The 27,846-nt window shown below is 32.7% G+C and overlaps 2 protein-coding genes across 5 annotated transcripts; one reads left to right on the top strand and one right to left on the bottom strand.

Moving 5' to 3' along the window:
- LOC18594890 (SKP1-like protein 14) lies at positions 12,597–13,436 on the top strand. Its single transcript, XM_007022559.2, has one exon. The coding sequence runs from the start codon at positions 12,700–12,702 to the stop codon at positions 13,210–13,212; it is 513 nt and encodes a 170-aa protein (XP_007022621.2). The 5' UTR covers positions 12,597–12,699; the 3' UTR covers positions 13,213–13,436.
- LOC18594891 (nuclear transcription factor Y subunit C-2) lies at positions 16,520–20,465 on the bottom strand. Of its 4 annotated transcripts, XM_018125209.1 has the most exons (4): positions 20,423–20,465; positions 20,284–20,362; positions 19,948–20,007; positions 16,520–17,760 (listed from the first exon to the last, which is right to left on the bottom strand). In XM_018125209.1, the coding sequence occupies exon 4, from the start codon at positions 17,730–17,732 to the stop codon at positions 16,905–16,907; it is 828 nt and encodes a 275-aa protein (XP_017980698.1). In that variant the 5' UTR covers positions 17,733–17,760; positions 19,948–20,007; positions 20,284–20,362; positions 20,423–20,465; the 3' UTR covers positions 16,520–16,904. The 4 variants fall into 4 exon arrangements, with proteins under 4 accessions (XP_017980698.1, XP_007022623.1, XP_007022624.1 ...); XM_007022561.2 differs by lacking the exon at positions 20,423–20,465 and having other exon boundaries at positions 16,520–17,784; positions 20,284–20,363; XM_007022562.2 differs by lacking the exons at positions 19,948–20,007; positions 20,423–20,465 and having other exon boundaries at positions 16,520–17,784; positions 20,284–20,368.

The following is a 27,846-nucleotide window of genomic DNA, read 5'->3' as shown; positions in this document are numbered from 1 at the left end:
TGTGTTGTATATATGTATATATATTATATATATAATATATATATATATATATATATATATATATATTTTGCTTATTTATTGAAGAAATTCTTGAAAGGAAAAGGTATCCAAAATAAAAAGGAAGAGTTAAAGTCATCGTTTCTGGTTTAAAGAGGAAAGGTTTGAATTCTAGTTTTTTTATTGCACACAGATAAGTGCATATTTTTTTATTTATATATAAAAATATCAAAAGATATCCTTTATATAAGGTGAACTTATTAGTTATTAGGTTCATGACTAATCCACATCTTTATATGTGGACATTGATATGACTTTTCTAATGGGTGAAATTGGTTGTGTATAAAATTTTTTGTCAACCAATTTTCAAGTCATCTACTTATTAAGTGATCATGAACATAACCACTATTAACATTGCATGTGTCACATGACTTTTTCTCATCATAAGAACTTATACAGGGAAATTTGCGTAATAAAAACATTTTTAGAGAAAATAAAAGAATAAACAAATTTTTTTGAAAAATTGAAATATATACAATACTTGTTGAATAGTTTAGCCTATCCTTTTTCTGGTGTTTATATGTTAGAAAGATTTGTTGTATTTAAAAGGTATAATACTTAACAAAGATTCAAATAAATATTTATTTATTTATTACATTCAATTAAGTTTTTATATTTTTATTTTAAGTTAAATAAGTTCTTATACATAATATGTTGACATGTGATCGTGGATGGTGATATAATTTAATGACATGATCACACATTCATGCCAATGGTACGCAGATATAAAATAACAAGTAATAATTTGATTAATAATAATTAGTCAATTGTAAATTATAAATGTCTATTTAGTTCAAAATAAAAGTATACGAATTTAATTAAACATAATATAAAAAAATTATTTAAATATTTTGAATAATTCAAAAAAATTTTATTTTTAAAGTATTATGCCTATTTATAAAGATTAGGTATGTAATGTGATGTAATCAAGAAGCCAATAAAATATAAAGCTTGAGCTCAAGCTCGACTATTTAAAACTCAAAACTAGCTTTGAGTTCAACTAATTTTTATTTTTGAAAACTTTAACTCAATATATATAGGAGTTATATTTGATGTCCTGATAGTGTATAATTTTTTATACACCATCAAGCCATCAAATGGTGTCACTTCATTAAAAATAGATTTAAAATTTTGAGAGACTTAAAAATAAATATTACTAATTTTAAAAGAAAACTAAAAAAAAAACATTTTTATCTCTCTTTAGTTGTCACGACCCGGTACTCCCCTCGAGCCTGTGACAACCGTCGCGGTACCCTAATAGACACTCATTTCTCGAAATGCCAATCGAGAGCCCGCAAGGCTTAATATTAGTATCTCATTTCCCCTGTGAGTAACCGTTGCCGAAAATCATGTTCTAGAAGATTTTAAGCTGTTTCCAACTCAAAACAAACAAAATAATAATTTTCATCTCACAGGGGTATTTTAGTCATTTTTTTTTAAAATTTCGAAACCAGCTCAAATGTAATATACGAGTACAAAACATATAATTCATAATCAAAAGTGGGTTTTAAAGTCTAAAATCTTCATTTAAAACGAAATTTCGATTATTTGGATGTAATAAAAAAATAAAAGAAATGTTAAGTAAAATATTCTATTTTCTTATAAAATAATATTTTTAGAGTTATACGTAAATAATTTTTATAGCGTAAAAGTTAAATAAATTCATACATACTGTAATACAGTAAGCCAAAATATTTAATTTAATTTACAATAATAAGTGGGCTCCCGAATAAACAAAAGTAAAGAGGACTATAAACCTACAGTTTGAAGAATGCAAACCCAACGGTAGTCCTCGATGAGATCAGCTATCTACAGTCTAATCTGAGCCTGAAATGGAGGAAAAGGAGGGTGGTGAGATTATAAAATTCCAGTGAGTAAACAAACATCATTCAAAAGATCTAAAGTCCGAGTAAAAGGAGACTATTAAAACATTTCATCCAAATAAGTTTTTCATAACATAAGTATTCATTTCATTTAAATAGTCAACATGGCTTATGAGTATTTTTAAAAAAACTTGGCTCCTGCCAAAATCATTCTCGGGGATACCTTGGCCGAGGCATTTTACCGAGTCTGCCAAGACTGTAAAAATTTTGTATATACGAAAGCATATTTTTAGTTTGAAAAACACAGCCGTTCCTTAGCGTTAGCGGAGTTCATCGTCACGAGGTGGTTCGGTATGACATGGACTTTAACCATACCTCAGGAGATATCCTACGCGTCTCTCCGACCGAGGTACATATTTATATCCGGATTTCGTGCCCCTCTAATAGGTTGGTCCACAGAATCCACCCACTGCAGCAAGCTAAATCCACCATATAATAAAATTTTAATAGTATGACAGGGCAAATATAATATTACCTAGCCTGCAAGGGTAAAATAAAACAATTCATACAATTCATAAAACACAGCCCAACCAGTCATGCCAACACAATAACAATATAACATAAGCCATCAATTTCCAATCATAAATTTACAACATACCAGTGGTCTCCAATTACTCTATTTTCAAAAACATTATTTCGTTTCAAGACAATTTATAAAGTCTTTTCATTTAAACACATTTTGTTTACAAAACATAAAAATTTACCATTTGAACTTATTTTCATAAACTTCACCAAAACCGAATAAAAACATACTTTAGATAATTAAAATGACGGTAAGGTTACTCACGATGTCTAGAGTGGGGATTTTCAAAATACTCAGACTACTGGTCCTCGGGTACAATTTCCTTGCCTTTATCGAAGGACTCACCACCTTGACACAGTACAAAATCGAGAAATTCACCACATTGGTATTAAATTGAAATTAAAATAATTTAAACTACTAATGCATGATATGGAATGCAAAATGTCCGATTAATCGCTTAAATGTAATATTCGACCTAAGTCACACTATACTCGGTCTAATCGACTAAAATCTCCAATTTAACTCCAAATCAATTCTTTTCACTTTCTACACTCCAATTATACCTAAATTACCTCAGTGACTATGAATGAGATTCAATTTATCAGTCTCGGATCAATAATCACACATGTCTATACATTGAGCAAAAATTCAAATTTTCACACCAAAATTTCCCATTTAATTTCTAGCCTCACCAAACATCAAATATCACCAAAATATCATAAAAATATCATCAATTTCAGCCTCAATATTCTCCCTAGAAAATTCAGCCTCTTATGGGTAATGGGAGAGAATGAATTTTTTTCTTGTTGTTTTGTTTCTAAATATGCTAAACTAACTAAAAACACTAACATAACTTAGAATCAAATCAATCCAACTTCATTCTCTCTCCATACCCATTTGGTCAGCCATGAATTCACCATGAAAACATGAAATTTAATCATGAAAAATAAGGAGAAATGCATGGGAAAGGTAGATCACAAGTCAAAATCAAGAAATTTTACCTTTGATTGCTTGATTCCTTGAAATCCCACACTTTTTCTTCAATTTTCCCACCTAGGTTTTGTGTTTTTCCTTTCCTCTCTTTGTTCTTACTATGGCCGGCCACATGAAGAGAAAATGGGATAAATATGGGCTGATTTTTATGGAAAATAATAAAATATCCTTACTTGACACATGTCACATGCTTATTAGTCCATTTTTCTTTTTTTTTTTATACTTTAATAATTATGCTTCCATTCTCCACCACATGATTAGTCAAAGGTCAAAATGAGGATAAGGGAAGACCATGTGCTGGACAAGTGTCTTGGTGGTGGAAAATTACGATTTTGCCCATGGGTGGCAAAATTACCATTTTACCCCTATCCTTCGAAAAATACCGAGAATATAATTTTTCACTTCTCAACCTCAAATTATACTCCAATAAGTCAAATATGATCAAAATCTTTCAAAAAAATTCCCACTTTGTCCTCGAGTGGCAAAATTACCATTTTACCCCTAGATAGTAAAATTTTCAATTTGACTCCAATTCGATCTTCGAACTCCGAATCACCATTTTAAGTCATTCTGAGACTTTAAAATTCTCAATTTCACCTTAAATTCTCTATTTGATCTAGTTCAAAGCTTAGTTCAACTTAGTTATACTATTAAGTACACTACCGACTTTTAACGATTTTCGAGGCTTTCCTAGCATGCAAACATGCTATCCATCACATGCATGTCATGACAAGTATTTTATAAGGTCAGACTTTACATTAGTTGCCTCTCACCCTTCTTCCTTAAATTAGCATTTTATTTTCTTTTCGATTTTTTTAGGTTTAAAACCTGCAAACTTTTTGTGAAAATTTCCAAGGTGATTTGGTAACTATATTAAGTATAAATCATTACTAGAATTGGCCCCGTGCGATGTGCTCGGGCTAAAAAAATTTATGAAGGAAGAATGTATGATAATTTTTTATAAATATATACATCAAGTGAATTTGGAGGAAGAAATTTTTTATCATTATATGTTGTTCAATTGATGATGCTTGTTTTATTTTTTATTTTTTATACTTGGAGAAAAAAAGATTGGAATCCTACTCTTTTTAGGCAAAGGGATCATACATCAATTAATGAGCCAAATACTCGGGTGTGATAATGCTTGTTTTCAGTGGTAGTAGCTTATGGAACAGTTATATTGTGAAACCTTGACCTCCATAGATACAAAACTAGAAGTAGATGCGATAACACAGACGGGGGGTATTTTTGTCATTTTTCTTGGTGAGCTCCCTAAAAGTGGGTTTTCTGATATTGTTAAGGCTTAAGTAGGTCTAAGGAATAGATGAGTGATGCATACAATAATGAAATAAGTGAAGAAAATAGAAATAACGATAATTTCCACGATAGGGGTAAAATGGTCATTTTGGGTCTCAAGTCTAAAATTTTAAGTTTTCATGAACTTTAGTACCTCTAATCTATTATGGACCTTTTCTTAGTGTCCAAAGAGTAAAAAGTTTAAACCAAGTGGAAGAAGAAAGCAAAGTCAATTATTGAATGGCATTTTGACAAATAAAAGGAACTTTAGTCAACTATAAGATAAATATCAAAAATTTCTAGCGGCTTCTGCAAATTTCCAGCAGCTTCTTCTTCTTTTTCACATCTCTTCTCTCCATTTCACATTCTTTATCTTCCATGGAAGCTTCCTTAAGAACCTCCATGACTTTTTCAAGTTAAACCTCAATTTTCATGCTTTTGTGCACCTTTTCACAAAGTCCTTTGTGCTCTTTTACTCTTCCACCTTAAAACCCTCAAAAGTCTTACCTTAACACTTTCTCTCACTAGCTAGGTGTTTTAGAGAGAGAAACAGAGACTTTCTATAATAGCTTGAGAAATTTTGAAAAAGAATTCGATTACAAATCTACCAAGGTTCCAACGAGGCCTCACACCTCCACACGGAGCATTAGTCGAAGTTGGAGTCGATCCACAAGCATTAACGAAGACATGTGAGTGAACTTGCATTAAAAATGTTTTGAAATAAATGATTATGTGCTCGATTGAACCACTTGAAATATTTTATTGGTTTTTCTTTAAAATTGCATGGGAACAAGCCCTTGATGAAACGTTGTATGTTGTGAATGTGTAATATGATGAATCCTTGTGCTCCTATATTATGTGGATATATGTCTGTTATGTATGGATAGTTAATATTGTGTGATAACTATAACCGCGCATGTGCAGTGTAGGAGTGCACATGCCCGTGATGACGGGGTATGGGAGTGTGAATGATGATATTGCCTGTGCGCGATGTGGGGGAGCACACAATGGCATTAGTTGTGTGCGATGTAGCGGAGCACATGATGGCATTAGCTATGCGTGATGTGGGGGTGCACACGATGACTCTGGCTATGTGCGGTGTGGGAGTGTACATGACCTGGGTGAGGCGGTGGTGGTATATGTGTTTATATATGTATATATATATATATATATATATATATATATATATATTTGCTATATAGAGAGGTTTGGAATTAATATATATTTGCATTGAATATTGAATGTTGAAATTGTTAAATGCTTTCAAATTGAATTGCATTGTAGCAAAACTGGATTTTTATTATGACAAAAATTCTTCTAACTTAATTACCTTGTTTCTCGCTGCAGCAAAAATTCATTCTCATTGTAGCGAGAAACTCTTGGGTGTTGGGGAATTTCATGGCCAGGTTTTCGCTGTAGCGAAAATGCATTCTCGTTGCAGCGAGAAACTCTCGAGTGGTTAGGTAAAAATGCTGCCTGGATTTTCACTGCAGCGAAAATGCATTCTCGTTGCAGCTAGAAACTCTCGAGTGGATGGGTAAAAAATGTTGCTCGAATTTTCGCTACAGTGAGAAACTCTCGAGTTGTTAGTTCAAAAATTTACCCTGAAGTTCGCTGCAGCAGAAAGGCATTCTCGCTGCAATTTGTTCTGCTATGCTTGCCTTGCTCGAACTCTACTGTATGTTCACTCTTTAACTTTTTCATTGATCATGGATTTTTCAATACTAAGACATTAAATTATCAAGAGTTTAATTAAGGGGTTTTAACAAAAATATGAGCTAAATTGCAGTGTTTTCAACATAAGTGCATCATGTTTTTTAAAACTTCTTGTATTAAGGCTTGTTCCCTTCTTATGTTCACTCACTGAGTTTATACTCACCCTTTTTCAACTTCATATTTTTCAGATCCGAAGATAGTTGGAACTTAGAGTGAGGGGTCCACGTATATTTGCCCTTTTGGTAGGTACTACGGCATTCAGTAGTTGCACCTTCACCTAAGGTCACTTCACTAGAAGTCGAGACTTTTTCACCTGTGTAAATGTACACGTGATGTAAATCACTAAGATACATGTTACGAACAGTGTGTGTGCATTCTAATTAATGTTGCCACTATGAGTTGGCAATAGTTGACATCGTTTTGGGTTATTATAAATACGAGTATTTGGTTGTCATAGAACATTACTAAGGTACTTATAGTTGAGAATTAAGAAATGTAATTTTAGAAATTGTTTGATGGAATGATGAACAAGTTGCATAAGAGCCTTGCTTGGGTTTGATGGGTTGTACCCATTTGGCCCATGCGCCAGTCATGACCCGAAAATTGAGCTATGACATATATGTAGTTAGTAAAAAAAAAAGTCAATTACTATGAAGAAAATGAAGAGAATCTTCAAATTGTGTAATATTTCAGATGCTTGTGCACACATAAAAGTTAGTATATTGTTTAAGATCATGATCTGCTACAGGTGTTTCTGGAGACGTTTGTGTGTACGCAAAAGTTAACATTGTAGTATTAAATCTATCACACTGCTTGTAAGCAAAAAATATAAAGCAGTGGTTGTAATTATAAACATTCATTTTTGTCCAGTCAAGAAAAAGTTAGGGCAGATGAACAAAATGAATATGATGTCATGATGTTGTATTTTTGTAGACCTTTGTGCTCATTCAAAAGTGAACATCACAATGTTCAATTTTCGATCATGCCTATGAATAAAAAATATAATGTAGTTTTCGGCATGTTAGTGATCTAAGTTGTAGAATTTCTTGCTATTCAAGGTTGGACAAAGAGTCTTCAGTGCAGTTGTCATTGGATGGCTGAGTTGTTTTTGAGGATGCTCTGTGGAGATTAAAAGAGAAGTTGAAACTTAGTTATTGTAATGAGCTGATCGGTTAAAGTGTCAAGACAAATCAGATAATAATAGTGAGTAGAAATTAGCAGAACGAACAGTTGCACAAGCAAACATTAAACAAAAGTAAATTGTGTATATAGTGTAAAGGTAAGTAGTCATGGAAATGAAATATATATGGTGATCATGTGTTACAATATTAGTTAACAAAGATTTGTGATAGTAAATGATGTAAGAGTTATCAGCCTTTAAGCAATAAAGAAGGAATATTTTGAAACTAGAAACTTGAAATCTTTTTGAATATAAAATAATCAATAATAGATTTGCAAAAGGAATCCACTTTAACTTTTTGTGAGACAATGTAGTGAATGTGGATTTCAGTAATAAAGAAAATTAAAGAAAGAATATGCAAGTATATTTCAAGTCTTTACAATTATGTCAACGAAAAAGTCTCAAAATTGTAATTAAGAAGTTCTAAACTAAGTTTGATAAAAATTCACAATCAACTAATAATGGTAGGTTCAAGAAAAGGTGAAATATTTAACAATGGAGTGAATAGGTTAATTATGTTATGAATAATCTTATTATCCATGATGAACACAAAAATAAAAATAGAATTTTGCATCAAACATCGAAATTAACCACTAAAGATATGTAAACAAATAGTAGCATCTTAACTTAAAATCTCAATAATGATCTATTTTTTGTAAACAACAATAAGGAAAGAAGTATGAAAAAATGCACCCATTAATTATAACAAACATATTTTCTTGTTCAAGTTGTACATTATTTTATTGAAGGGAAAAAATTATATAATGAATCACTTTGAAGCAGTAACAAATAAATTAAGACAAATGGTATGTAAGTGTCTTTGAATCAATAATGGATCAAAGAAATGAGGTATTTATCAATGTAACCTGGTTTTGTATTTCTTGGTTGGTGACTCTTCTCCTTTGGTGGTGGTGACTTGTATGGTGTAGAGTTTGAGAAGAGTTCTCTAGCAATTTGGTGTTTGATTGGTGATTACAGAGGTTGTTCTTCTGCTTGTTCCATTGGTGGTGCCAGTGCGAGTGGTTTTGACTTAATAGATGGAGCTGTTGAAGATCTTGAGGCAACAACAAAAATTGTATTATGTGATTGGACCTCATTAAAGTCAAACGTTTTGTAGTTGACAATCGTTATTTTGATTGCCCTAGTTGTTAATAAGATCAATAAGGAAACCTATGGATTAAAAAAGACAGTCTACATTGAAAACCAATATACAAGCGAACAACTTTGTCTGACACAGTAATAAAAAAAGAGTGAGATTTTTGGCCAATCATCATTGGAGACAAATAATAAATATACAATTAGAAAAACTAAATGACAAGCAAAACATAAAATATAAAATAAAAGCAACAAAATAACCAAACAACTAACACTACAAATCTCAAAAACCAAACATTGAAAGAAAAAAAATAATTTTTTTGATGATTAGAAAAGATCAAACATAAAACAACCATTGAACATATTTAAAAAGATAATAACTATCGATCAAACGAACTAAACAAACGATCAATAAACGATACAAATAAAAAAAAATCCAGAACTAAATCAAATCCATGAAATAATCTGACAAAAGTAAATCACAATAGGAACATAGAAATTTCAATCATGAAACAAATAATGATAAAAACCAAGCAACAAAACTAGAATAATAAAACCTTTAATAAATAATGTAAACCTCGGATCAAAACCATTGTCCCCAAAAAGAATATCATCGCATCTCATAGAGGAACCCATCGTTTCCACATAACAATAACTAAAGCAGAAAATATTTTTTAAAAGAACAATTATATAAACCAAACAACATAACCACAATAATAAAATGTTTTAAAAATCATGCAAAATTCATATGAAGGCCATCTTCCCAGAAAACATGGCCCCATTTGAGACGAGCATCCATCATATCTACACAATAATGAACAAAACAGTAATTCATAAAAGACCATAAATAATCATGGACAAATGTAAATTATAGCTTATTTCATATACAACCCAAAACCTAGATTTCTTCAAACCCTAAACCCTAACAATTGAAGCCAACAGAGAAAAAATTAGGAAATGAATAAATATAGCAACAGAAAAAACCAAACGAAAGAAAAACAAGAATAGTAAAAAGAAAATCCAAAATATAGTAAAAAAGGACAAGAGTAGGTGAAGCTTAGAGAAGCAAAGGACAACGTCAAATAGTTGATACACGAAAGACATCTTAGGCCAGACATGTTAGTTGGCTGTACGCAATCAGACGGTGAGCACAAAATTCAAAAAACCCAAAACTATACGACGTGAACCCACCAAGAAAAATGGAAAAATATTAATCCAATGCACCTCCCAACCCTACTTGAGACCAATTTCGAAATAGTCAGACCGAGAAGGCAGGGACGTGAGATCAACAAAAATGATAATCGATCAACCACACCCAAGCCCTACACAAAAGACAAAACAATAGAGAAAAACAACCAAAGGAAGAAAACCATCAACCACACCAAGGTGGCTCAAGGGTGAGAAAAACCCTAAAGAGAAACATAACTTAAGAGAGGAAAGAGCAAAAAAACCCTTGGGCACCCAAAGTGAACTTGTTGGTGCGTCAACCCCCATCCTTCGAGCATGTGACTCGATCAACATAAGGCACCTTGGCCCATGCGGCCTACCATAAACAAAGCCCCATAAGCATATTCGCATATGCGCACGTGGAAGAAAAAGCTTGAGGTAGACGTGGCATTGTTTAGGAGCCCTTTTGGTGCTTTCTTTTACATTAGGTTATAGATTATCATGATAAGATGCTTGTAAACATTACTCCATTTTATTTACTATGTTGTCACACTGGACATGATAAGCTTGTTATTTCAACCCCTAAATGGGCTTCCACGCTTATGGCTCAATTGTAACAATTATATAAACAAAAGATTGAGATTGCATATATATAACGACAAGAAATAGTAAATCTTACTCGAAACTGAAAAATTTTTGAAATCAAATCCAATTTGATCAGAAAAAAGTTAACAATCCAAATTCGTTTAACGTCAACTCAAATTGACATGTATCTAAATTGATTTAAAATCAAAATAATCCAAACTCAGGAATTGAACTTACTCAAACCTTGATTGGCTTAAACTCAAACAATTTGAAATAACTCAAATTTCGATAGTCAAAGTATCCCATAGGTCTTTGTACAATAGGTTTTTCGTTAATTTAATCCCTCCATTTTGAGATTTTGTGTAATTGAGTCCTCTGTCTAACTCTGTTCAAATTGACAGTTAGTGGTGCTTAATTGTCAAACCAATTTTTTTTTAAAAAAAATTTCCAATATATTTTGTGCCACGTCATAAGGATAAAAGTAAACAAAATTGTGGAATATATGGACTAAAATGAACAAAATTGTAAAGTACATGAATTAAATTAAACAAAATTTTACAGTACATGGATTAAATTGAATAGAGCTCTATCATCCAAAACTAAATTAGGTACCAATACCAAATTTTTGTAGCCTTACATTTATACCAAAAATATACTTTTACACATCAAAGTTTATTCTTTAGTAACTAAAAAGTAATTTGTGCAGAATATGTACAAACTAATTACAATAATTAATTACAAAAAGATGAAGTCTAATTACAAAAAGAATTCATTTATATAAAGAACCAATTGTTCACCTCTAGATCAATATGCAAAAGTATTGAGTTATGATTTTCAAGCATATGCACATGAGCAAAACATACACATACCTTCCAAAATTACATAGATGAACTGAACTGAGCCAAAATTTTTGCAGCATATCCCTGTATTCACACCATTGACTCTGCCTATTTTCAATATTAGTTACAAAATAACAAAAGAACTTCATGCTACTTGTCTTACCTCTTTTGTCCATCAATTAATGCTTAATCATTTAATTTATAAATGAGATATTATAATGTGATCAGAAATTATCATCATGTGAGATGAGACAAAAATAATATGATAAAGATAAAAAACAAATAATATTTTTTATAAAAATATTCGAAATTAACTGTTAATTGCTTAAATTTAAATTGGATTTAAATGAATCAATTGTACTCAAATATTTTCTAGCTAATTGTATATGTAGTAATGTGAAAGTGATTTAAGTAGAGGTGGATCTATCTCACCAATGATTAATAAATCTAACTTAATATCTAACTAATAATTTTAACTTATTCTCCATATATAACCTTATCTCATGGATACAAAATAAGAAAGATTATTTTATATAAGTGACATTTATACATGCACAAGTAAAATGTTGATTTTATTTGGTTATAATGTTTGAAAACGTCCTTGAACTATTTAATGTGAAGGGTGAAAATTATCATTTGATTATGTCACCATATCATATTAATATATTATGTTATCATCAATTATGATATATCAATATGTCATGTCGGTATGACATGAAGACAAGTATTATTTTAACTAACAACAGTTAGTCAACTATTAATCATAAATACATGAATTTGATTCAATACAATAAAAAGAAAACTTATTTAAATTTTTCTAAATAACTCAAATTTTATCATGCCTTTTATTTGAAGATTTAGAAATACTAATTTTTCAAAAAATAAACAAAAATATTTATTGTAGATGAAATATATGATGAAATCAATCAATTGTGTATTTACATTATTTGTTTTTGGATTATTATAATAGTTTGTTTAGTATGTAATTGGAAAAAAATAAAAAGAAAATACCCGTAGCCACATGTAAGTATTACCTATGTAGATAAAAGAATATTTTTAGTTATTGTAGCATGCGATCTTTTAATTAAATCATCAAAGAGTAAATAAAAAAATTAATAAAAAAAATAGAAAGTTTTGTGCTAACATAATTAAACTTAGACTCGGAAATACAAATTCTAAACCTTATTAAATTCTAAAACTAATTATTTTATTATTTATTTATTTCCACAAATTGGCCCTATAAAAGAAGCGTCACCCCCTCCCCAACTGCACACACTCTCTCTCTCTCTCAAATACTGAGCTCCGAATCGCAACTTGTCTTCTCCCAATTCTTCAAATCCCATCAAAATCCGTAACCCAACTACGATGTCGATGGCCGCCGTTGAGACCAAGAAAATTACCCTGCGAACCGCCGACAATCACGAATTCGAAGTCGAGGAAGCAATAGCCATGGAGTTCAGCACAATCAAAACCTTTTTCGACGAAAACCCCGACGCTTCTGAGGATACCATCCCTCTCCCCAACGTCACCTCGAAGTGCCTCTCAGCCATAATCGAGTACTGTAAGTCCCACCTGGCCTTCCGTGCTCGCGAAACCTCCTCATCCATCGACGAACAAGTCAGGACTTACGACGAAGAGTTCGTCAAGGCGCGTGATAATGAGTCTCTGAAAGAGTTGATCTTGGCTGCAAATTATTTGAATATAAAAGCGCTTCTTGATATGTTGAATCAGGCCGTGGCTGATAGGATCAAGAATAAGAGCGTGGAATATGTGAGGAGGTTTTTTGGACTAGAGAACGATTATACGCCGGAGGAGGAGGCTGCAATTAGGGCGGAGAACGAATGGGCTTTTGAAGGTGTTGATCCTGATGATGATTGATTGATGATTCGCGAGTTTCATTATTAGGAATAGTTTTTTCCTTATAAATTTTTCAGTTGATGGGGATTAAATACAAAATTGACTGATTACTTAAAATAGGGTACATTATGTTCATCTGATATTGCTATGTTTTCAATAATAGTGAACATATTTTTCTTATGATTAATTGTTTGATTGTGTGAAGCCATTAACTTTTTCCTTTCTGTTTGGATCGGATTTGTTTTTCTGGGTTGTAATCAACTAAACTTATGCTTGTCTTGACCAGCTTAGTTTTACTCTTTGTTCTCCTTCATGATTAGAAGAGTTTTGGTTAATTAATGCTGGTATTGATAAGTTAGAGCGGTTTTGGTTAACAATAGAAGGAAAGAGGTAAACATTAAAGAGTAACAAGTCAGATGTTTGGGTGATTGATGCCTAGCTTGGGTTTGTGATTGAGAGTAAATTCCATGGCAATTGTATCTATGTAATCACAATGGTTATTACCTTTGCCATGCAATGTTTATCACCCTCTAGGCCTTGTGCCTGTCCTCTGCTTCTAGGAGCATGTTTACAGAAATTATGCTGCATATGTATGATTTGAGGAATGCAACCATTCATGAATTGCAGTGTTCTATGAAGTTTCATAATGTTTCTGGCTGGTCTATCACTTTGATTTTTGGCTTTAAAGTATTTTTCGTTGTTATGGTAGATTGCTTATGTTATTTTTTTCAGTACAAAAATTATCTTGCCTGGATTGGAAGGGTTTGTAAATAGGAAGACTCCTAAGACATTTAGCTTGAGAGGTAACCTTTTTATTGCTTTGGTGATTAGGGCAGCCATAGTTGATGAGTCTTATTAATCTAAGCTCAATGCAGTGGATATAAATTGGATTCACATTTTTGGTTGATTTGTTAGAAATTTCTTGTTTTGAAATTGAATATTTGAATCCAACTTAACGCATTTAGTTAACCATTGGGTTCACAATATGCGATGATGATGGTTTGATGGTGTACGACCCACACTGACTGTTAAAAGCAAGCAGATATGAGTATACAATAACGGAGGCAGATGTGTAGTGTGACATACTAGTAAGAGATGAGGGGAATCTTCTTTTATATAATATTTTATTTCTTTGGATACTTTTTGGTCAGAGAAAATAAGCTTATTAAATATATAACAAAAAGAATAAAATGAAGAAAAATATTTATATTATATATATAACAATAGAGCAATTAAAGAGAAAATTGATGAAACAAAGACATAATGGATTGTTTTGATTATATTTAAACTTTTTTTGGTCGAAGGTAACAATTTGAATTTAAACTGATGGAGTACAAACTACTTGAAATTATTTGAATTTGATTAATATATTTAAATTAAATTTGATTTGATTATAAAAATAGTAATAATTTGAATTTAAAACAATTTGAATACGAATTCAGCCGAAATCTAAAAAAAACTTAAATTTAAAACAATTCAAATTCAAAATATCTGAAAAAGACAAGTCTAAGAATGTCGATCCAAATTAAAGAATTAAAGCATTTCGGTCTGTCTGAAACATATTTTGTTTTCTCTGGAATCTCCATCCACAGTGTGTACGGCTATCCCTGACTTCAATAAATTCATCCTGAAGAGTTGTGAGGAGGTGGACAAATTAAGCCGTAGCCATGGAGCTGGGCATCGTCAACATCAACAAGGAACCTATCCCACTCCAGAACGTATCCACCAATGCCCTCTCCGACGTCATTGAGTACCTCAAGGTACTGTAGGCCTAGTGTGAAGAGTCTAATACAACCAAAACTTGGTCAAAGGGTCTGGGTAACATGTCGCTGGTGGGGATGATCTTGGCTGCCCATTACATCTATATCAAGCAACTTGTTGATATGCTGGCAAGGCTGCAGCTGATGGGATGTCAGATTCGTTAACAAGTATGATTGAGCTGCTTTTGAATATTTAGTTAATTAATTGACGTATAATCTTCTTACATAAAAGAGTAAGATTTATATCTTTCTTTTTTTTCGTTGTCCGATAGTGCTACCAAGTTCAACCTGTCGTGATTTTCAGTGTTGATGAGCATAGAGGATGATTTGTATGTTTCAATTTTAAAAGCATTGTTGTATACTATAATGCTTCATGTTTCGAAATACTAATTGTTAACCATGCTTGCCTTGCCTTCCATACACTTCAACAGTAGATATGACTTGCCCTTTTTTCTCCACATTGGTCCAACTAGACTTTATTGTACGAGTGCAAAGGAAGCACAGGTAGGAGTAAGCAAATGTAAATCGAATCGAACAATCGATTCGAATTGAAATGAGTTCAATTTTTTCGATTCGATTAGTTTGGTTTTTTGAACAGTTCAGTTATGATAGTTTAGTTATTAAACTTAATTCGGTTCGGTTTCGATTAGAAAAACTTTTAACTGAACTAACTGAAATTAAATAGGAGTATTATGGAGATTTTGTATGAAAAATAAATCCTGAACCTAATCTCTTCTCCTTTTTAGTTCCTTTTTAATTATATGAATATTAATCTTATTTATTATAATTTTTTATTGTCATTTTTAATATTTTTCTAGTATTGATTTATTAAAAAAATATAGCATAAATAAATATATACAAATAAAAAAATAAAAAATTTGTCAAGTTCAGTTTTTGAAAATCGAACGGAATTAGTTCGATTTTGATTAATTTGGTTATTTGTATAGTTCAGTTCAGTTTCAATTATTTTTAAATATAAGTTTAGTTAGTTCGGTTACTGGATATTTAAAACTGAATTAACCGAAATAACCGTTTACACATCCTTAAGCACAGGCGACATTACATCACCAATGGAAAAAAACTTTTCAATGAGTTGGCATTATGCCACCACCACCAACTGGTCCATTTGTTCTTTCGTAACGGGACGTGAAACATTGAGTTTGAATTCAAAATTATCGTGTTTCATGTTTTAAATAAATTGAACTTATTTAACTTGCACGTAACGTGCTTAATCTATTCATGTTAATTCATATAACTTGTTTAACTCATTTATGATTCTATTTAAACATACAAATTAATGTTTTTAAATTATTTGTGTACTAATTATGTCATTTATAAATATAAGCATTTAAAATCGTAATCTATTTCTAGTTAATCTCATCATGCGTAAATTTACTTGCATAACTATTAAAATCATAGTTAAACACTGATACCATTAGGACCAGACGACATACACTATCAGACCTAATTGCTCCTCTCAATGCCCGCATCCTGATGCCTACGGGTAACAGTACGCTGAGTTGGATGATTTAGCCAAGTTTTACTTGAGAACCCTACCAAGAAATGGATGAAAACGCATAAAATAACGTTTGATTGTCTTCAGGAAAGTACCAGCTCTTATCAGTTACAACTTACAAATGCCCTCTAAAGCTTTTTCCAACCTATATTTAAGCAAGCTAAAAATATAATGGCCAGGATCCTTCCAAGCAAAAAATGCTCGCAAGAAGCACAAAGAGCAGGAAAAATCATGAACCAAACCACAAACCCGAATGCATTACATGTTAAAGCTGCCATTGGTTGAAAAAGGCACCGTCCACTTTCAATGTTACAGCTTGTGCCTAACCTACGATTACAACCTAACTATAGATAAAGCAGTGCTAGATTTGATTTCTGACTCTCAGAAATGTCACTGCAACAAACCAATTACCATGTATTGGTGCTCCTCCCTTCTCATCAAGAATCACTTTGCTGCTGTTGAGATTGCTGCTGCTGTGGCTGACCTTGGGGCCATGGCATGAAAGCCATGGGTGGTCGAGCCTGCTGGCCTGGATACAATGTAGCTTGATCAACAGGCTTTCCCATTATCATCCCTGTGGGTCCTACAGGATGCTGCGGGACATAGTAATATGGAATATCAGCAGGTGAACCAACTAAAGGAATAGTGGCCTTGGTGACCCCAAGTCCCTCCTCTTTCAACTCATCCCTTGGAATAATATCAACTAAGAAATCAAAGACGTCAGTCCTTGAAATGGCAGCTGCAATATCATTCTTCTGTAGTGTCCTCCTTTTGTTCTCTTCAGTGTGGATCCAAGAGCGTAAAGTTAGTTCTAAAATGAACATTTCACAAGCTTTTGCAAAAATAACAGGAGCCTCTGCTGATATCATCCGCACATCTTCATCTGCTTTCATTATCTTTTTGATCCGGGCAAGTGGGAGACTGTGATTCTTGAAGTCTGTTGTTTGCTCAATTTCTTGCATTTGGTTGGCCCAGAACATTTGAAGCTGCTGCTGTTGTTGCTGCTGCTGTTGATGGTGGAAGTGTTGAGCTTGTTGGTAGGCAAGTTGGTGTGGAGAACTAGAGAAAGTAGTTGGAGGCTGAGTTGGTGAAGGGACCGCTACTGCTGGAGTACCAGAGGCAACCATGGAAGCAGTATGGTAAGGACCAGTCGAATATCCCATCTGGCCTGCACCAGGTACAACTCCCATTACAGGCTGTTGTTGATGCTGTTGATGCTGTTGCTGATGCTGATGCTGCTGCTGCGTTTGTTCTGATTGATCCATGGTAATTTAACAGAAGCTCCTTTTAACCCTGTTCTATCTTCTCATTAACGTACTGTTAAAAATAAAGATAACAAAGTATGCATCAAGCACATAACAGTGTATTGTTGCCAACATATACGCTTCAGACCAAAATTTTCAAGATTATATATATGTATAATAAGTAAAATAATGTGGTTGAAGAACAGCAAAACTGTCTCTTTTATGGTTTTATCACTACCATGACACAAGAAGCATTGCTTCTTGATAATATCCAAGGCCATAAGTATCTCAAACTATTCAGTTAATTAAAAGGGCATTAAGATCAAATGAAAAGAACAAGACTAAATCTCTATTATTAAAAGTGTAACACAAACGAAGCTGACACATCATACATAGATGAAATGGATTCTAGTCAGGTTTAAATAATGAGGAGCTCCTCTACAAGAAGAAGAAGCATTAGAGATTAGGAGATAACTTTCCTCACCATGAATACCCAATAAAAATAACAAAATTTTTGGCAGCCAGCACATATGGAAGGATGTCCATCATAGAATAGACAAACTGACTAACTGCAAATTCATAAATTAATATTTTCCCTCCTATGTTCCTTACTTTCAAGCCTCATTCCTATCAAAATAATTGAAACTTTGGACGGCCAGTGACTACTGAACAGTAGTAATTTAAAAACAAATTAGGTCAAGTTGAATTTGAACAGTATCTTACTTAACCAACGAAGAGCTCCACCTTCATCTCCTCCACTTCCTCCTCCCACAAGCTGTGGTACCTTTTTACTTTATCTATTTCATAAATTAGCTTTGCCACTATAGCATATAATTAGGCATAAAAAACCAACTGAATAGGGTTGCTCAGAAGAAGAATCCATCTCTGCTACTTAGGTGGCTGTTACTAATACTAAAGTCTTTCTATGTAAAACACTGAAACAGATGTTATTAGTATATGTGAAAATCAGAAGTTGAAACTTTTTTTCTCATTTGGCTATTCAAGGTAGATTGTTGAACTAACTCATCGACAATCATAAGTCTTTCTACTGTAATCTTAAGAGAAAAAGGCAAATGTTTGAGTGCTGATCATGTGATTTTTCCATAAGTAAGTGACTATTACATCCAGGCAGTCATGTTACTTTAGGTCTAACACTATACAGCCAAAGCAACAGAAATGTATCAGAACCTTAGGATAATAAACTGTCTCTCACCACCCCTGAATACAATATTTGTACACCAAGGAATCAGGTATCCCTTTAACATATGACTAGCTTGACCTGATATTTCTTTTCTCTGAATCGTTCTGATGTTTTACATAGATTATTTCTAATAAAGTGATTCCACTAGTTGTTGACAATTATATTCAATACAATGTCCCAACATTAGCTCTACCTAGCCACAGACAAGAAATTTGTCAGAACCTTATGATAAATGAAGCTTTCTCTCAAGATGTCTAGAAATATAAATTCATTACAGCAACAAAATGCCATCTTACAGCTAAGCCCTTTGTTGATAAGTTGAAGTCACCAAACAAAATAATCTAAACCCACAGAGAAAGTAATAGCATCATTTAGTTGCATCCTTGAATGTATGCAAGTATATCTAGAGTGACAAACTTAAACTAGTGTTTTCAATTTGAGGAGCCAAACCTGTTGAATTTCAACAACTGAAGAATTTATTATAGCTACAATTGGAAAAAAGGATAGCAAATTTGTTTTCTTCCTCATACTTTTTGCCCCCCACCCGTCCCCTTTTTCATTTTAGAGGATAAACGACACAGCACGACAGAAGTTAAGATATAATTAACCAATTCAGGATTTCAATTTGATTTCAGTGCTGATTGAAAAATGGAAAAGAAGATGCAGCAGCTAATCAACCACTTCAAAGCCACTTGTTCATTCCAAAAACCCATATGGTTTGTACAACACAATTGGAAATTAAATTACTTAAATGAGGTCCTAACCTTTCAATTACACTTAACAAAAATTGGTCATCTAACCTTAAAGCAGAATACTTTTAAGTACAAACCCAAACCCTAAACTTGTCAAACAACACCATGCAATAGACATGCATGAGTCTCATCACAACCAAGTAATTACAATTTTAATTTATAGCAGAGAAATTAAACAAACAATAAAAACCCAAAATTTTATTTCTTTTTTTCATGCCTAAATAACACCGAATTATTTAGAAAGAAAACCATGCATGCAATGAAAAGGAAGTAAACTTCTGACCTATTTCATCCAAACCATAACCCCGAGCTGCTCTGGCTGCTTCCTAAGATTAACTAAGAACTGAAAACAAACTTAAACAGTTTTTAGAACAATAATTACTCAAGTTTTGAACTTGTTTTCTTTTATTATTTTAGCTTAAAATTAGTTGTCACAAAGCCTGACCAATTAAAAAGATAAAAAACTAAAAAAAATTATAAAAAAATTCCTTTTCTTCAATTTGGTTATTTTCCAACGAACCAAACAAGAAAATAGTAACTCCAGAAAACCAAAATATAAAAAAAGAGTAAAGCCAAAAAATAATAATTTTATATACAATTAACCCAGAATTTCTCTTACCTTTTGCAGCTGAATCTTCTCAGAAACCACTCACTAACCAAAAGTAAAAGAAAGAAACTAGAGAGAGAGAGAGAGAGAGAGAGAGANAAAAAAAGTAAAGAAAGAAACTAGAGAGAGAGAGAGAGAGAGAGAGAGAGAGTTAAAAGGGAGGGACTGAGAGAACTTTTGAATGTAAACTAAACAAAAGACAGAAAAAACAGAAGTCTTTGAATTTCGAAAGGCTTCTGTGGGTATCTCTGTGAAGGACACGTGTCGACCAGTGAGGATCCTGACTCTGGACGGAGTTTCTTCATTCTACGTGGCTAAATTTAACTGGACAAAAGGTCAGAGGAGCACGCACCCTCAGGATCCAGCGGCTCTGGCAAGTCTTGTTCAACGGAGAAATTTAGTCGAGATGATAACCGCCTGTTAACGGCGTTATTCCGCATGGAAGAACCCACCTAACAGTCTACCCCAGTCAAATAACACTTTTCTCCCTCCAAAAGCTTTGTGAATAAAATAAAATAGTAAGCATAAGTTATGCTTTTTTGTTTATGAACTCAATCAAAAATTTAAGATTTTACCAAAGAAGTAGTGATTAAAGAATAATTATAAAAAATATACATATAAAGTTTTTATACATATAATAAAATAATAAAAAATTAAAAGGTGACAATTGTCATCACTCCCCGTCCTTATAACTCTGCCCTTGATGAAGCCAACTTTTTGTATATGATCCAATCTCAAGTTCTTATAATAATTTCAATTTTTTAAATAGCTAGTTTAAATGTTTTTTTATCTTACAATGTCATGCATGAATCACTAAAGTATAAAAGATATCAATAGATTGCTAGAAATGGCATGATTAAAGCATTAACATAATGCAAAAATTGAAATAAAATAAAAAATTATACCTTTTACTATTAGATCATCTTGGTTGTTTAATGCAAAGTTAAATATCATAAAAAATCAAAAAAAAAGTTTTTACCTTTCCAAATAATATCATAATCAAATGGATTTTTTTTTGTGTTGAAAAACGTGAACACTTTCTTGAGCAAAAGAATCTCAGCCACTCAATTGCTTGACCGTCAATGTTGCTCACACGATTGCAACAAATCCTTCTCAAGGAGAGAGCTTTATACCATGAGCTTGTATTAGCAAGTGGATAACGATTTGTCCTCTTTTCTTCTTTGATTTTCAGTAAGGAATCATTGGAGAAGTTTTATAAAAAAATTCTCTTAAGAGTCATGGCACTCAAGAGAAAAACTATTAGTTTTTTTTCTTTTGATGCCTTAGAAAAGAGTGGCTATAATGTGATATTTATATCTAAGTTTAATTTTATTATTAGACTTATTAAAATTTGTAAAAGAAGTCCTTAATATTATAAAAATTATAATATTTAACTAATATCTAATTAAACTCTTTTAATTAGGTCCTTTGTAGTTAAAACTTATAATTTGATTTAAATCTAACTTAAATCATCACACTCTTAATTTAATCCAAATTGCAACCTGTGTGTGTGACTCATTAGGTTTCTAACATGTTAGCAATGGAATTGAATTATAATTTTATTAATTGATTAATTTAAATGAATCATATTCAATTTTAAATTAATTAATTCAATTCCATATATCAAAATTGGCATCTAGTAATGCATCATAGCCACCAAATTGTTAGGAAAGTCGAAGGATTATTTGACAACCTTTTAGTGTATAATTTATTAGTGTAATTTATTCCCTTATCATATATCTTGGAGATGATAAGAGCTTGGTACAGTGCATACTCTTATTGATCTCTATATTTGTTCATGCAGTTAAATCATTAGCTTTATGGAGACTTATGAAACTCATTTCATAATCTTTTAATCACCTTAGCCAAAGATTTGATTAAGCTAATGTTAACCAAGAAGTAATGAGATATTTCCCCTTGAATTACTTTGAGTGATGATTTCTATCTTGACTACTCATATGCCTTCATATGCTTCATACTAGACCCAAAAACATCTTGTTTTGACATCCTTGGTTAGGCATCTAAAGGGATGAAATCCAAGCATAGTACTTCATATACAAGACAACCTGGTGTCTCAAGTCTAGGGAGTAGTTACACAATTGACACATGATAAGTATTTCATAGACACTTGAGTAAGGTACCAAATGCATTTCTCATGGCGGGTCATGTTTAGTAAACTTGCTCGCCCATGGCAAGCACCCACATGATAGTTTCAAGTATCTTTATGCTTTAACTTATGAGAGCAGTTGCTTACTTCACAAGTAAGGAACATAGCATGCATCAATCTTTGATTATTATTGATGCCTGTCTCAATAATGCAATGATCAGGACCTTGCAGAAATAATGTTTTGATGCATAAAGATCTTATAATTGTATCCCAATGCAATTCCTTTGTAAGGCATAAATAGTTCCATAGGTTTTATTTACATAAGTACTAAAAGTAATTAAATCACAACTTATGGATAAAGAACTACTTCATGATTATTATAAATTAATAAAATGTCATACATGAATAACTCAAAATGTAATTCCCATATGACCAGAGAATAGCTTGCAAGGCTCATTCTAACAATCTCCAAGTAGCACTAAAGCCAATCACATATGTATTTAATGACAATGTTCTCAACATGGCGATTATGCTTCTGTTGGGACAGTGTTTTAGTGAGAGGATTAGCAATATTATCCTCAGTTGGTATACGTTTCATGCAAATGTCTCCTTTTCCAATAATTTCCCTGATCACATGGTAACGCCGTAATACATGTTAGGATTTTTTTATGAGACCTTAGCTCCTTTGCTTGTGCAATGGCTCTATTGCTACAACAATACAAAGGTATGTTGGTCTTGTTTGAGTGCTAGAGGAGGGTGAATAACGCTAAAAATTTTTTGCTCAACCTTTTAAAGAATGAAAAGCACTTAATCAACTAGATGAAGGGAAGGACTAGAACTTGCTAAAATTACAGGACACCAAATAAGGAAGGGTAAAAAGAAGTGGGCAATGCAAGAGTATACCTTGACCTACATCCACTATCTTGATCTCCCAATTAAAGATTTTCAACCTGACTTCCACTAAACTAGTGGAATTAATAGCTTCCACCAAGCTTTTACAAGGTGAGCTTTTAACCCAAGCTTTAATTCCTTACAACAATCTTTAGAGTGCTTCCCACACTCTAATTTCCTAAGAAAGAGAAGAAAAAAAAGTACAACAAAGTACCTTTACAAGTCTAGACAAATTACAATCAAGCTCAAACACCTTTTTCGGATTTGAAATAAAGAACAAGTGTTTTTAGTGAAGAATAATTAGCTTTTTGCTCAAAATAGCTTTTTTTCTCTTCTCAATTCTTCAACTCTCATTTTTTCTTTGACTGTTGGAGCTTATTTTTATACCTAGGGAGTTAGATTTTTTTGTTGGATATAGTTTCTAGTTGTTAGAAACAACTCTGATGCACTTCTAGTCGTTATTTTTGTCTGCTAGTGTTTAAATTCAAAAAGGGAGACAAACTTCGGCTAATCGATTATAGGTAGCTCTAACCGATTACAGTTTTTCTGCCTTGCACTGTCCCACTGTTGTGTTTTTTGCTCTAATCGATTACATGAGGCTCTAACTGATTAAGAGTTCTCTACCTTCAGACTTTTCTTTTTCAGTAGACTTCCTTTAACTGGTTATGACATGCTCTAACTAATTACAAACTTTCTGTTTTCACTTCTCTACACAGTAGTCTTCCTTTAATTAGTCAGCACTTCTCTTAATAAATTGAGGCTTTACTTTTTTTAGCCATAATTGATTAAAATCAACTTTAATTGACTAGAAAATTTTTGAATTTTGAACTTCTCCATTTTGGCTCCCTTCAACGGTCAACAATATTTTCAAACTTGTTTTTGGCACTTGAAGATACTAGGACCTTATACTCTAACTGATTAACTAGACCTTTTAACCAATTAGCATATTTCTGTTTTGCTTCAACTTATCACACAACCATGCCTTAGCTGATTAAGGTCCCTTGATAATCAGTTACTAAGGTTCTGTTTTTGTTCATTACTTGCTCTTTCCCTCTTAACTGATTAATTCTTCATTAAACTTAGCAAGCTCCTTAACTTGCTTTCAATTAACAACTTTGTTAGGGGTATAAAATTAAATCCTACATAGTTAAATAGTGAAGTTAGACATTAATGAATGAGAAATGTTTTGTTATCATAAAAAACACATGGAGTCAACAAGGTATTAGATCAACAATGCTAGGAACCACATCTAATTCAGTAATGAACTTCTTAATCAAAATTGCCTCTTTTGCTGCCTCAGACACAGAGATGTATTCAGCCTCGATTGTAGAATCTGCAGTCGTCTTTTATTTAGAACTCTTCCAACTTACTACACCTCCATTTAGTGTGAACACATATCCACTTTTCAACTTGCTATCATCTTTGTCAGTTTGAAAGCTTGCATCCGCATAACCCCTAATTGGGAGTTCGCCTCCTCTATAGACCAGAAATACATTCCTAGTTCTTTGTAAGTACTTCAGAATGTTTTTCGCAGCTATTTAGTGACCCTTGCCAAGATTAGGTTGGTATCTGCTCGTGACACTCAAAGCATAAGATACATGTGGTCTAGTATAAAGCATCGCATACATGATAGATCTCATTGTTGAAGTATATGGGATCTTATCCATGTGAGATCTCTCCTTTTTATTCTTTAGGCACATGTCCTTGGAGAGATAGATGTCTTGCGATATAGGTAAGTGTCCTTTCTTGGACTCCATCATGCTAAACCTTTTTAGCACATTGTTTATGTATATGGATTGGGAAAGACCTAGTAGCCTTTTAAATCCATCTCTATAGATCTTTGTTCCCAAAATGTAGTTTACTTCTCCAAAATCTTTCATGGATAATTGTTTGGATAGCCAAATCTTCGCAGATTGCAACAATGATATATCATTTCCTATGAATAATATGTCATCAACATAAAGCATTAGAAAAATTATGGCACTCCCATTAGCCTTTTTATAGACACATGGTTCATCTTGATTTTTGATGAAGTCAAACCTTTTACAGCTTCATCAAAATGGATGTTCCAACTCTAAGAAGCTTGCTTAAGTCCATAAATGGACTTTTGAAGCTTGCACACCTTATTAGCATTAGCATTGGATATCAAAACCTTCAAGTTGTATCATGTACACTTTCTCTCGCAAGTTTCCATTAAGGAATGCAATTTTGCATTCATTTGCCATATTTCATTACCATGGTATGCATCAATTACAAGCAAAATCCTAATAGATTTAAGCATAGCAATTGGTGAAAGGTTTATTCAAAGTCAATTTCTTGTCTTTGTTTGTAACCTTTTGCTACCATTCTAGTTTTAAAGGTTTGCACCTTGTCATCTACATCAGTTTTTCTGTTAAAGACCCATTTGCACCTAATGGATTTTATCCTTTTAGGTGGATCCACCAAAGTCCACACTTGGTTGGTATTCATGGCATCCATTTCAAATTTCATGGCTTCTAGCCATTTCTTAGAATCGATGTCCAACATTGCCTTCTCATAGGTTGTAGGCTCATAATTTATAGGCAGCATGCCCCTTTCCAAGAAAAATCCATATCTTTCTAGAGCTTGACATATCCTACTAGACCTTTTGAGTGGTTGTGACTCTTGAGATTGTGGTTGTACATCAAATGTCACAAGCTCAAGCTCAAGTTCCAACGATATGTCAATTTGCGGGTCTCGAACTTCTTCAAGTACAACTTTACTCCCACTAACCCTTTCAATTAATAACTTTTTCTCAAGGAAAGTGGCATACCTTGAGACAAATACCTTTTTCTCCGTGGGATTATAGAAATAATATCCGTGTGTTTCTTTAGGATATCCCACAAATTTACATTTTTTTGATCTCGTTCCTAGCTTATCAAACATTGTACACATCACATAAGCAATACATCCCCAAATCTTGGCATAAGACAAGTTGGGCCTTTTTCCACTCCATATCTCATATGGTGTCTTATCAACTGATTGGGTAGGAATTGGGTTTATTATGCAAGCAAAGTTTATAAGGCATATCCCTAAAAAGATATTGGAAGATTTGCACAACTCATCATGGATCAAACCATGTCCAATAATGTTCGATTCCTTCTCTCAAACACCCCATTGTGTTATGGAGTCCTTGGAAGAGTCTAATGTGTGAGAATCCCATTCTCTTTGAAATAATTCTGATACTCTTGGCTAAGATATTCTCTTCCTTGATCATATTTACGAGTGAGAAAACTCTTCCCAGTTTGTTTCTCAACCTTCGCTTTGTATATTTTGAACTTGTTAAAGGATTCAGATTTATATGTCATCAAATATACATAACCATAGTGAGAATGGTCATCTGTGAATGTGATGAAGTAGAAGTATCCTCTTCTAGCACTAGTATTCATAATACGACATACATTCGAATGTACAAGTCCTAGTAACACCTTGGCTTGTTCACCTTATTGGTGAAAGGCAACTTGATCATCTTACCAAATAGACAACACTCACACGTTCCGTAATATTCATAATTAAATAGATTGATATAACCTTGTTTGTGCAACTTGGTTAAGCAAGTCTTATTAATGTGTCCAAGCCTATAGTGCTAGATGTAGGATAGTTTTGGATTATCTTTCTTTGCCTTTTTAACCTTTATATTGAGTATAGGTCTTTTAAGATCAAGAATATAGAGACCATTCAAATGTGTTGCTACACCATTATTCATTTCTCCTTTCGAGAAAGAACAACAATTGCCCTTAATGCCAAATTCAAAATCATCATATAATGCCAAGTATGACATAGATATGATATTTTGAGATATGGAAGGAACATACTAGCAACCTTTTAATTCCAAGATCAACCTAGAAGGTAAAGGTATGGTAATTGTCACGACCTAAATTTCGGGCTATGACCAGTGCATGGGCCCAATGGGCATAACTCACTAAGCCCAAGCAAGCCTATTTATATGACCTGTTCATCATTCCATCAAAAGTTGCTAAAGTCACATTTCATATTTCCAATTCAAAAAAATGCTAACCATTGCCAACTCATAGTGGCATTACCAATCAAAATATACATATATATTTTCTAAAACATATATCTTAATAATTTACATCGGATTTGTCTATACACAACAAAAGGGACTGAAATACCCCATACTTTGATATGGGGATAAATAAAGTTGATCGAATGCAAATTGAGGTCAATTAAAATGTTTAGAAGTTATAAAAGACGAAAAGAGTAGTTTAAGATAAAATGTTTCGCAAGGGAGAAAATAATAATAAAATAATAAATAATTTTATCGGAAGAGAATTTGTGAGATAAAAGGCGATTTGGAAATCAAGTGAGGCATAATAAGGTATTTTTGGTACCAAGGAGACAAGATAAATATTTTAGAATAAAATAATTTTTATTAATAAAATGAATATTAAAATATTAATATTTAGCCGGATGTCGAAGTCAATCAAGAAGGAGGATCATATGGTTGATCCAAGTGGGGGAGAAGATGACAAGCCCGACTCTACAGAAATATTTGTGATGACACACATGTGGTGGATAGCATGTTTACATGCTAAGAG

This window comes from Theobroma cacao, chromosome 7 (genome assembly GCF_000208745.1).
Source record: "Theobroma cacao cultivar B97-61/B2 chromosome 7, Criollo_cocoa_genome_V2, whole genome shotgun sequence".
NCBI classification, from domain to species: domain Eukaryota; kingdom Viridiplantae; phylum Streptophyta; class Magnoliopsida; order Malvales; family Malvaceae; genus Theobroma; species Theobroma cacao.
The sequence above is the reverse complement of the archived record's forward strand: the minus strand, read 5'-3'. Positions and strand labels throughout refer to the sequence as shown.

What these genes read in the sequence shown, in the direction of transcription:
- LOC18594891 (XM_018125209.1), bottom strand. Translation starts at nt 17,732, where the DNA reads ATGGATCAATCAGAACAAACGCAGCAGCAGCATCAGCATCAGCAACAG.
- LOC18594890 (XM_007022559.2), top strand. Translation starts at nt 12,700, where the DNA reads ATGTCGATGGCCGCCGTTGAGACCAAGAAAATTACCCTGCGAACCGCC.